The sequence below is a fragment of the Bicyclus anynana genome, chromosome 2, assembly GCF_947172395.1.
Source record: "Bicyclus anynana chromosome 2, ilBicAnyn1.1, whole genome shotgun sequence".
Lineage (NCBI taxonomy): Eukaryota > Metazoa > Arthropoda > Insecta > Lepidoptera > Nymphalidae > Bicyclus > Bicyclus anynana.
The window spans coordinates 268,792-281,818 of record NC_069084.1 but is presented as its reverse complement, the minus strand read 5'-3'; the positions used below and the strand labels follow the sequence as shown (position 1 = coordinate 281,818).

Genomic DNA, 13,027 nt, shown 5'->3' with positions numbered 1-13,027 from the left:
GATTCTTTAGATGGCCTACAACAGCTTGTATCCGTCTTGGATACTTATTGCTGTAAGTATGGCCTTAAAGTTAGCACAACAAAGACAGAGGTAATGTATGGTGTGGGCCACGAAGACCTGTCCATACAACTTGACAACAAGATTCTCAATCAAGTTGATAAGTTTCGATACCTTGGGAGCACCGTAACAACAAAGTGTGATCTCGATATTGAAATCAATAGCAGAATTAGCGCGGCGGCAGCAGCATTCGGTAAGCTGAACGCCAAGGTCTTCAGCTCACACGACCTGAAACTGTCTACGAAAGTGTCAGTATATATGGCTGTTGTATTGCCTAACCTTTTATATTCGGCTGAGACGTGGTGCTTATATCGTCATCACATACGCACACTCGACCGTTTCCACCTTCGGTGTCTCAGGAGCCTAATGAGGATCCGATGGCTCGATCAAGTGCGCAATACTGAAGTGCTACGAAGGGCCGGTGTGGATGGAATTGAGGCTTACCTTATTAAGCGACAACTACGTTGGTGTGGGCATGTCCTGCGAATGCCGGATGAGCGGGTAGCTAAACGCATCTTCTTTTCAGAACTCCAGAATGGCAAGCGCAAGTCTGGCGGCCAGTACCTTCGGTACAAAGATGTTCTGAAAAGACACTTAAAACGTTGTAATATAAATCCCTCGCGCTGGGAGGACATGATTACAAATCGTGCAAAGTGGAGACAAACGGTGAAAGACAAGACAAAGGAGTTTGAACAACAACGTCGACTCGACTTAGATCGGCAGCGAGATGATCTTAAGCTTCGTCCACCTGCCGCAATTCCATACAATTACTGTGATGGTGTGCTAACCTGTGCCCTATGTAGTCGCACTTTTAAGGCCAAAATAGGGTACATTAGTCACTGGAAAGCACACCAGAGAACTATACATTCGAGTTCCTTACCCTGATTTGAGGAGTCTGAAGCGTCGCTGTAGGCGAAATCGGCTTTGAGGCATCATCATCATCATTAGTGTTGCATTTCTTGGGAGAAATTGAATATTATTACGAAAGAATTAAAGTAAATTCGTAGGTTTGTATAATCAAAAACAGTTAAAAAAATATTTTCTTTTATTTCCGCTACGGACCATTACCATTACCATCTCCTTTCAACAAATACTCAAGTATAAACCAGTTTGCGTGTGCACCGCCCCTGCGGTTCTCTCTCCAGCACACCGCGGTTGTGTACGCGCGCAGTGTTAATGGACTGTAGTGGTGCTATCAGATATATGCTACACTTTATAATTTAAACAGAAAATGTTTATGTTTTTCATTCACCTGCAGTAAATGGTGCAGCTTGTGATATTTCGAAACAAATATTATCATTGTATAGTACTTCGCACGCTACAAATTCATCACCATCATAATCCACTAACTACTCCATAATCCATCAAATTCTAACGCGAAATCTAAAGATATTATGATGAGTTCTCTCGCATGTGCTTCCATAATGCATAATCTTACTTCCTACTAATAATATAAACGCGTAATTTTGTATGGATGTTTGTTACTCTTTAACGCCGCAACTACTGAACCGATTTGGCTGAAATTTGGAATGGAAGTAAATTTTCTCTGGATTAACATATAGGCTACTTTTAGTCTCGGTAAAAGTCCATGGTTCCCGAGGAATTTATGAAAAACTAAATTTCGCGCGGACGAATTCGCGGGCGGCCGCTAGTAATAAAATAAATTATAAAGACTAAATAGCTTCACGGTTAACTGTGCAGCTATTAGGGCCGAACTCATCGTCGTTTTTTCTTCATCACTTTCACTATAAAAAGATCAATTCAATAATTATTGAAGACAATTATTTACTTACTTATCTAAAGTCTTAATGTAACGTGATTTGTTTCATTGCTACAAAGTAATATAAACTTACGATAACTTAAAGGTAAGGTGATCCCAACAGCCAGACATATAATTGTATTAAAGTAGAGAAACAAACTGAAATGGAAACGATCTTCAGTTACAGTGTTCTGAAAGTTGTAACGGCTCAGTCATTGAATTTGGTCGGCGCCGCAAGTCTCCGGCTCGTTGGCGGAAACGCGTCTGCGAACTTCGCGCATCTAACTGAGCCTTTACGACTTAACTACCATCCCTAAAGATGCCATTTACTAAATATCCACTTATCAGAAAGTCATGTTCTTAAAGGTACTATACACATTTTTAGCAATAATAGAGTAAGAAACTGTTCGATATAGTTATGTCATCATAATGTTTTATTGACGTGATATCTCGGAAATGACTATTTCTATCACGTTATTGATGCAATGAGACGTTATGGGTTTTTCATGACTTGAACTGGTTTTTTCGTGGCATCTTTTAATAAACATCTCAAAATCAAATCAAATAAATTTATTTTAGTAAGCTTTTTAAATACTTCGCTTCGATTACCTAATCTTTTGCGAAAAGCCGATGAAAACGAACGACTGTGTTATTCCAAAATATCATAGACAACGTAGATAAAGAGGATACAAGAATGAGCGACTTGTAGCTTAGGTTCACCGTGTTTTCACGACAAATATTAAAATAAATCAATTGTTCACTGTTTAAAAAGTTTTCAATGTTATAGTAGCAGGCAATAAAATCTATCAATAACAATTTGGTGTACCGTAAAGCCGGCTCAATAACAATGACAAATGATCCGGGATCAGCACAAATCGGCCGTCATCAGTGACTTATTGATTTGCGCGCGGGATCAGCCCTTCGCGCCCCGCCGGCCGGGCCTACACTTTCACTGTGAACAATGGACATGTATTTAAGTAATTAATAAAAGTATTTGTATAAATTAATATAATACAGGTATGACTTAAAATAAAAGAGCTAATCGAAATAGAAGCAAGGTAAAAGTAGGTAATTTTCTTTTAATTTTCATTAAATCAGGACTGCATTGCAACTCTACGATTATTCATTAAATATGTTTTTTAATAGGAGAAAAAACTTGAAAATAATAAAAATTATATTTAAATGTGTATAATCATAAACAAACAATACTACACCACACTGTTATATGTGTGACGTGTTGTTTTATATGTTGATGTTGAGGCACTAAAAACCATCCCTATAACAAGACAGATGCATTGTACACCCTCTGAATTTTCATCAAAAGCTTGAAATTAAAGGACTTAACAGAAATTAAAAATGTTCCAAAAACGTAAGCTATTAATTTGTGTAATGCCGTAGTCAGGTTAGTTAGTTAGATTAGATATCGGTGGCTAGCTCTGGTTTTCGAATAAAAGTAACTAAGTAATCCAAAGGTTGTATATAGATATCTTAATATCAATAGGTAACTCTACGTTATGTGATAGATTTTAAAGTCGATTAGATTTGATAGATTTTAAATAATGGAGTGTAATAATAGAAGGTAAGAGAAAATAAGGTGCAGGTTAATGTATTTACAGCCGCGAACAGGTATGGAATCGACTGTTTTCCTCTGAATCTACAAACATAAACAAAGACAAAAGAAAAATTCGCACCGCGTACAAATAAACGCTTCACGACAAACCATAAATAATAGAGTTTGCTCCTGACACACGCGAAATGAGTATCGCCGTCCCCTTCTGCCGGTCGTCCCGCTTCCGCTCGTGGCACACATCCCATCTCGTCTCTCGCTCGCACGCGGTGCATCTTTAATGTGATTGTCGTATACACTGTTTGGCTTTTTGGTTTTTCCTTATTTTAAATATTAAACTTTTTCGGAGGAAATTCAAAATAGAACGAATGCAGGCAGTTAATTGCGAATAGTGATGGAGCCGACGTGTTTTAAGTGGAAAATAAAAAAGAACGATCGAATTTTCAACGTGAATTATGTTTCACCACATCTAACGACCTCGTAACTTTACTCATTTGGATTCATTTAATTATAAAGATACAGAACACAATGAATTAAGTAATAAACATCTCAACATTTTAACTACGGATGTTTAAAAATCCAACGCTAACAATTAAATGCCATTATCTCCTGATAGTCTTTAAAAATAGCAGTAATAATAATAGTTGTAGCAATACCAGCTTAACATCCTCCACGATGGCGAATACAGACATCCCCGCGGTCCGCTCCAGACCTCAATAAATATCAATACCCGGCGGCGGAATGACAAATGAGCTGCGATTTGCGAATAATCTGCCGGATTTAGTGCTGAGCTGCCGCCGGTCGCACCTAGCGTTGCCGCCCTCGGCCGCCGAGAGATTTACAGTTTCACTTGCGAAGATATCTAAACTCACACGAAGGGATACCTTAAAACGCCACCTCACAGTTATAAATGAGTCACATGACTATGGAAGTTACGGCAATTTTTAAAATTTTACGTTGCCGTTTTACTCTCGTTTAATTTCAGAATAAGCATTGATTTATATTTATGTTGTCCATCAAATATGTTGAAGCAGCTACAGGCAAAGTAGACTCGAATGAAGACCGGCGTCCAGCGTCCAGCGACCAGCGATTTAGTGACTCAGGAAAATACTGTTTTAAAAAAGTTAATCGAATAATTTGAGTGGCAGGAACGAGTCTTGCAAACCATCATTGGTTTTCTATGTGGATAGTTGTGCGAAGTATTGATGTCCAAAAATTTAATTTATCGTTGACCGGCAGGTGTGGTTTCAAAACCGGCGCGCGAAGTGGAAGAAGCGCAAGAAGAGCACCAACGTGTTCCGCTCGCCCGGCTCGCTGCTGCCGTCGCACGGCCTGCCGCCCTTCGGCGGCGACATGTGCGGGCCCGGCGTGTTCGGCGAGCGGCCCTGGTCCATGCCGGCAGGTGAGCGCGCGCGCCCCCACGAGCGCCCCGCCGGCGCCCCTGGCTACAGCGTGCCGTGTGTCGCAGGGCTGGGGCAGCTGGCGCAGGGCGGTGTGTCCATGGGCGGCTTCGGCGCGGGCGCGCTGCCGCAGCTGGCCGCCGACCTCAACCCCGCGCTGCCCATCAGCTCCGTGGGCTCGCAGCCCTACCAGTCGCACTACCCGCTCAACTCACTCGGTAACTACTGTTGAACGTTTCGTCATTTTCATTATAAACCTTAACGTGCTCTTGGGCTTTTTTGTTGACAATTTTTATTTTTAAACTACGAGTAGCATGTCAAAAAAGTACTTAATAATTTTTCAAATTTGTTGAAGTGAGCAACGGAGACTGCCGGTGTAGGTGCTCATCATTTCTGAAACAAATATTACCTTGATTGAAATTTATTTGTATATAACTAACGTTGTGCCCTGCATGTCATCACGCACCACAACTTCCAGGAGACACGATGATGTCGTACTGCAACAACATCAGCGGGCAGCAGGGCGCGCTGGAGGGCTCGCCCACGCCGCCGCACATGGGCCACTGCGCCAACAACAACGGCTCGCCCACCACCTCGGGTACGTGCCCATACACTAGCCTGTAGACCCTCCTCCGTCTCGTTGATCTTTTGTCTACGACATTTGAGCTCTTGATCACTTCATGCTCAGCTACATGAAAGGCTGTCATTCCTGTGGATGGTAAAGCTTATTCTTTAGTTCGAATGAGCACCAACTCTTCACTCCACTTCACATTCACGTCTATACGGAAAGACAAAAATGTAGTTAAGTTGTATGATATAAGAGCCGCTGTGTGCAGGCGGCGGCGAGGGCGGCGAGGAGGAGGTGTGGCGCGGGCACAGCATCGCGGCGCTGCGGCGGCGCGCGTCCGAGCTGTCGGCCGCCATCCCGCCCTACCTGCAGCTCAACTACGACGCGCACAGCCCCGTCTACTGACCCTCGTCCGCCGCGCACTACACACACTGAACACAGCGTCTGCGCTGTGCAGACGTCTACTGCAATTCTTTCCACTTTCCACAGGAAACCTGCTAATGTTGACAGAAATCCTTTAAAATTTCCAGAGGAAACTCTTAACGTTGACGGCAATTCTTTAAATTTTTCGCAAGTAACCTGTCAACATTGACGGCAATTCTTTCCACTGTCTGCAGGAAACCTGCCAACGTTGATGGCAATTCTTCCCACAGTCCATAACAAGGCTGCCACAATAACGCCACAGATTCTTCCGAGAGTCTGCAGCAAACCGACTCACATCGACGGCAGATAATTTCCCACGATATAATATAATGCTTCTTCTTTGATGCCGTTTCTATGTCTAATTTTTAACCACACTGGGGTTTTTTAATTCGTTCAAGTTTCGAAGGAAAGTTTAAACGCGAAACAGTTTATAATTTTAAATGAATATTAGGTTTAACCTCTACTCGTAGTTCAGCCAAACTGCTTCGGGTTTGGCGGAACATCGAGCAAAGACGACGAAGTAACAATTACTTCGATATTGCTAAATTATGAGTAATGAATATTACTCATAATTTACGACAATATGCAGGGCTTTACCCCCTTGGGTAGTCGATTCCACTTGAGACCTATTAAGCAATCTGATTATTTATTCCTGAGGCTATCTGATCAGTTTTAGAACTCTTTCTTATTTAGAAATTTGGTTCTTCAAACCGAAGCCCTTTGCTGAGAACCCTTAATGTCAAGCGTTAGCATTTAAAATTGAAAAGATAACATTAATACGTTTTGATTTGTTTGTGCCGTCAAGAAGTGACCTCTTTTCCTTTGCTCTGTTTTTTCTTTTCTCTTTATTATATTTTTTAGCATTGCCCATATCTCTTCTATCACATTGGACAGCAGTATACGCATACTACATATATACCTACTCGTTATTACGGTATAGGCTTGCGGAGTCTACGTCACTATTCGTTTCCTGCATATACGAGTATCGTCGCTGTAATTTTCAGAATTCTATTAACTTTAGTAACTAAAGTGACAACAGTCGTGTCGTGTCCAAGACATTAAAAATTTAACAAAATAATAACAATAATAGTAATAATAGTGTAAATGTGAGCTGTATCTGGAAATACATGTATACGCGTTCGTACAATAAATAATTATACGATAGATTTCAATATTAAGCTATTTATTGATTAAGTTATATTAATAAAGTATTAGATAATGTTATTATAAACAATAATTGATGTATTTGCGACTGTATTCGAGGTTATAGCTGTAAGATACGTACATTCCGACTTCGTGAATGCTTAAGATAATTTTACTGTTAATGAAAAAGAGATTGTGGTGACGAGTCCATGAGTATTATTCATGTAGGTATGTATGGCGCTGGTGCGGTTCGTTGCAGCGGTGGACATCACTGATGTTTAGCTGAGGACTCGCACGGCGCGCCATCGGAGTGGCAGTACGTACACAGACTGCCTGCCCTTGGTTGATTCGGCGTCATTGTTTATATTATTTTACGTGACTAGTTACAGAATTAGAATGTAATTGTTCAGGATCGACGGCCACTGACGTCAACATTGATGTCATAAACAAGTGGTTCATAGTTCCTATCCTATTTATGTTTACAGTGCCGAAGTGAAACTTGTATTTAGATTACGTCGATACAAAGATTATTTATTATTATTTTAATTAATTTCCATTAATATAGCCGTCCGTTATTTTGTATGATACCTATATTATAAGTAGTTATTAGTATTTTGTTCTTTCGTATCACTTCGGTCCTACATTGTGTTAAGTCCTACTTCTTCTGCAGACTTTAAAGTTAATTTGTTTAGCTCGCTTTGTAAAAGATAATATAATTTTTATACGCATTAAAATATTGTTAGTGATATAATCATGGTAACTATTAAGAAACGTGAATTTTTATTTACTCACTTTAACAGCTTAATGGTCGGTTTGGTCAAAACAAACGCGACAGCGCAATTTGAAATCAGTTGGACGTACACCGACAACACGTGTGAGTGAAGAAGAATTCTTTCTTAATCTGGAAAATCTTAAATATAAATTTTTTGAAGCAGCAACAAAAATAATATAATGAAAAATATGTCATATAAACTCATAAGTGTTAATGAAAATAACGAATTTGCAACACGCGATGTGTGAGTTTTACGAAGATTCGTTGTGTTCGAGTAAATGAGCAAAAACTGAAAAAAAAGCATCTTAATGTGCAACCGACTGAGTGCAAGTCATATATCATATATATATCTACCATTTAGGTACTTCAGTTATTGCGTACGTACTGGTGGGACTTGCTCGTCTGCGCACGACTGTGGGTGAGGTGGCCTTCTTCACGACACGGGTGTAAATATTGTAAGGAAAGTCACAACCAAATACCAACATCAAGTAATAGTTGAAAGTTGAAATGTTGATCTACGATGACACATTATTTTCTGAGAAGAGCCGACACGAAATTTTGTTTCTGTTTTAAAATGATTTTTTTTTCATTAAAATTGCTTTTACAATGGTATTCTTAGATTGACTCTCATATAGTATCGAAAGCTTAGAACCGGTTTGCTTTTTCCACAATGATAATGCGTTCAGAGCGAGCAAATCTCAACTCGTACTGAAGTGGACGCAGCGGCGCAGTGCAGGCGGCGCGACGCAGGTAGTACTAAGCATTAATACATACGATAGACAATGTTCACTCGTGGCGTTTCATTTCATCCCCATCCCCTTCCCCATGTCCTCTTCTACTGCCTGAGCTGCATCAGCCTATTGAAACCCCATATATGTAGCTGGTTGCGCACCTAAACCAGCTACATATGGGGCAAATTCTGGACAACTTTTGATGCAGTGTTTCATCTAAAAGATAGGTACAAAGAAAAAATACAGAAGAAATATTAATAAAATTAAAGGCGAATTTTCAGTATGCAACATGTCGCAGATATTTATCGCTCGACATTCACGTAGTTGTCCCTGCAAAAGTTGTGGGACAATGTCCCGCGACATAGGACCCGTTCGCATTCGCCAGTAATCAGTATGTCGTCCGAGGAAGTAGTGTTGTTCAGTGCGTACATAATTACGCGACCCGTAAACGTCGCTTGGGACGTCAGGCGACATGTGAATTTCGAGCGACAGACTCGCGCGACAAAATGTCCCCTTAAGAAAATGTACCTTTAGCTTATCTGTAGTTTCTGGGTCAAACTTAGATCGATAGAAACACTTTCTAGTGTTCTCTTCTTCTTAATTGTTCACTCTTGGCAGAGTTGGCAGAGCGACGCTTTCTGTGCAATGCCGTCCTACTTTTGGCGATTGCTGCGTTATGGGCACACTCCACCATGGGGGATTGTGTAGCCCGTGACTAACTCCGTTCAGCGGGTGTCGGCCTCAGTATCTTTTGCTTTTGACTTGGCCCTGCACTACCCACCGCTCAATTGAATTGTAATAATAGTAGTTATGTTTCTATTGACCAGAGTACGAATGATAGTACTGTCTCAATTGTTAATTGTAATTTAACCGATCCAGTTACAAGTATTGTAACGCAGTCTTTTGACATTTTTACAACCTGTACTAATAGTACAAATATTTCTATACCTGACCGCAGTACCAATCCTGGTACTGTTACAATTGAAAATTTTTTAAACTAGAAGATACGACAACGGAGATGCACTGTAACATTAACCTTGTACACCAAAACATACAGAGCATCAACGGCAAGGAGTTAGAAGTTGAACTATTTGTAGAAAAATTCAATATACACATATTATGTATTACGGAGCATTGGCTCACTAACTCACAGCTGTCAGTTCTTAATATTAATAATTATTCATTGTCAAGTGTGTTCTTCAGAAGGGCTGGTCATGGTGGCTCCTTAATTTTCTTACATAATAACTTAAAATGTAAGGATAGAAAAGATATAGTTCGTCTTTCTGTGGAATGCATTGTTGAACTTTCTTGTGTGGAGTTGGAACAAATTATTATAGTATGCGTGTACAGACCCCCTCCTGCTGACTTTGATCAATTTGAAGAGGTAATGGAAGATGTAATGAGGCGATTGTGCACATCTTCCAAACAAATACTGATTTGCGGCGATTTTAATGTTGATATTCTAACAGAAAACTCAAAATCTGTTAGATTTCTTAACTTATTTAAATGTTTTGATTTGATGCATGCTTTTAACGAACCTACTAGGATAACCGCAACTTCAGGTACCTGTCTGGATAATATATTTTATAATTGTGTGCTTGAGAGAAAGAAGATAATAAATAAATTAAGCTCTGATCATAGTGGTCAAATAATTACTATCTTAAATAATAAAACCAATAGCAATCAATGGGTAAAGTGTAGGCCAATAACTGAAAGTAAATTAAAGCGATTCAAAAACACAATTATTTCTAAAATTCCAAGTCTTGCATTTGAAAATAATCATCCAGACATGCTCTTTGGTACACTTTTCAAGACAATAGACAGAGAGTTTAGTAAAATTTTTAACTTTAAACGCATTAATGCTAGCCAAAAATTAAAGTTTAGCGAATGGGCTACTGTAGGCATTTACAAAAGTAGAGACAAACTGTACGAGTTGTACGAGGAAAAACAATATACTCAAACGCGAACTTATTTAGATTATGTCAAAAGTTACTCAAAAATTTTCAAACGTGTTTGTATTCTTGCGAAATCGTTACACATCAAACAGAAAATAATTGAGTCTGAGAACAAGATACAAACCACCTGGAATATAATTAATAGAGAATCAGGAAAAATCAAACCGCGGGATATCAGTTTTGAATTAATTGTCAATGACAAAAAGGTAAACACTGATATCGAGGTTGTTAATGCCTTTGAAGATTTTTTCCAGAATGTTCCTATCTTGTTAACTGATTCACTAGATTCGTCTGCTACGGAAGCCCAGAGACTATTAAGAGGCAATGTTAAAGAGTGCAACGTTCTTTTTGAATTTCACCACATAACTGTATCAGACATTAAAAAATCTTTCAATTTGTTAAAATTAAAAAGAACCGGAGATCTGTGGGGCATGTCAGTGAAAGTAATATCTAATATAATTGATGTCATTGCTCCCCACTTAGCCATTATTTTTAATGAATGTGTGGACTTAGGTATTTTTCCGAACCTAATGAAGCATGGCAAATTGATACCACTTTTTAAATCAGGAGACAAGTCAGATCTTAATAACTATAGACCGATTACAATATTGCCAACACTTAGCAAGGTCTTTGAAAAAATCATATTAAATCAACTTTTATGTCATTTTAATTTAAATAACTTGTTTCATCCTGAACAGTATGGTTTTACAAAAGGTCGCAATACAACTGATGCAGGGGCTAAACTTTTAAAACATATTTATGAAGCATGGGAAGGTTCTAAGAATGCTATTGGTGTGTTCTGTGATCTGTCCAAGGCGTTCGATTGTGTTGACCATAACACCCTTCTACTCAAGTTAAGCCACTATGGCATCAAAAGTGTTGCACTCGATCTCATTGCCTCTTATCTCAGTGATAGAACGCAGAAGGTATGCATAAATGATATAAAGTCGCACGGTTCCACTACCATAATGGGCGTCCCACAGGGTTCAATTCTGGGTCCTTTTCTATTTTTAGTGTACATAAACGATTTACCATACCATGTCAGCGGCATATGTGAGATTGTACTGTTTGCTGATGACACATCCTTAATTTTTAAGTCCGACAGAAATAAAGATAACTCTGACGACGTAAACCGTGCCATATCGCATGTGTCGCATTGGTTCACTGCAAATAATCTACTTTTGAATGCCAAGAAAACTAAATGTATTGAGTTTTCATTGCCAAATGTTAAAAAATTAGATAAGTCTATAATGATCGATGGTGAAACACTGGAAATGGAGAGTTCCACAGTTTTCCTGGGAGTGACCTTGGATTGTAAACTTCAGTGGGGTGCTCATATAGAAAAACTGTCTGGTAAACTTAGCTCAGCGGCATTTGCCGTGAGAAAAATAAGACAGTTTACTGATGTTGATACAGCTAGGCTTGTTTATTTTGCGTACTTTCACAGCGTAATGTCTTACGGTATTTTATTGTGGGGCAAGGCTGCCGATATACAATCTATATTTGTTCTTCAAAAAAGAGCAATTCGAGCAATATATCAATTAAAATCACGCGAGTCCCTTCGTCAAAAGTTTAAAGAAATAGGTATACTAACAGTAGCCTGTCAATATATATATAACAGTATAGTATATGTAAGACAAAATATTAATTTGTACAAACGAAAAGGAGATTTAAACCCACGTCTTACTAGACACGGGCATAAGTTAGTTATTTCTGCATATCGTCTCCAAAGAGTAAAAAAATCTTTTGTAGGTTTGGGTGTACTCTTCTATAATAAGATCCCCAAGACTGTGATGGACCTGCCAATGCATGGCTTTAAGCAATGTGTTAAAAAACATCTACTTAGTCGAGGGTACTACAACATTGATGAGTTCCTTAATGATAAAGATGCTTGGAGGTCGTTGGATCAGCTTCCACCTTCACACAGAAAGTAAAACTATAAAAAATGTAAACAGTAATTGTTATTAATTGTAAATTATAATACTGTATGACTTTTTCAAAAGAGCAACTGTTGAGTTTCTTGCCGGTATCTTCTCAGCAGAACCTGCCTTCCGAACCGGTGGTAGAATCTTTACAAATAGTCAACTGACGTGTCAAAAGTGCTTGTAAACTGAGCCTACTTGAAATAAATGATTTTTGATTTTGATTTTGATTTTGAATTCTGATTAACTTACACTTTAATAATTGTATGGGGAAAATACTTAGATAGGATTAGAAAGATAAGTAGACTAGCATACGTAAGTAAATAGATAATTTCAACAAATACACAGTACGCAATATTTACTTTTAAAGTCATCATCAGTAAACCAGCCAACTAACTTTCCAATTGAGAATTAGGTATAACTGAAATTTTCTATAGCCGGGCCAACATCCAGGTGTCGAACCCAGGAGCTCGTGATCCGAAGCCACAGGCTAACCGCTGGACCAACAAGGCAGCTAATTATTATAAACCACTTATATAATAGGTTAGTAAAACAAATAGACATCTCTTTTTGATTGTGTAAGTGCCATAGGCTCCTTAATAAGACCTCGGCGGCGTCTTAAGGAGGTTTGGGCGAGTGCAGAAGCATCGCTTGATGGGGCCCGAAGGCAGAAGAAGAATAGATGGGCGGAACGACTCTCTAAGACCGTCTCCTCTGAGATTCGGACCTT

The 13,027-nt window shown here is 39.1% G+C and overlaps 1 protein-coding gene across 1 annotated transcript in view; it reads left to right on the top strand.

Annotated features, from left to right (window-relative positions):
• The window catches only part of LOC112051926 (homeobox protein orthopedia-like), a 30,570-nt gene extending 22,092 nt beyond the window's left edge, over positions 1 to 8,478 (top strand). Inside the window, exons 4-6 of the mRNA XM_052887710.1 lie at positions 4,623 to 5,001; positions 5,262 to 5,381; positions 5,620 to 8,478. Of these exons, the coding sequence (XP_052743670.1) occupies positions 4,623 to 5,001; positions 5,262 to 5,381; positions 5,620 to 5,756 (636 nt within the window). The 3' untranslated portion in view covers positions 5,757 to 8,478. The remainder of the gene's footprint in view (positions 1 to 4,622; positions 5,002 to 5,261; positions 5,382 to 5,619) is intronic.
• The last annotated feature ends 4,549 nt before the right edge of the window (positions 8,479 to 13,027 follow it).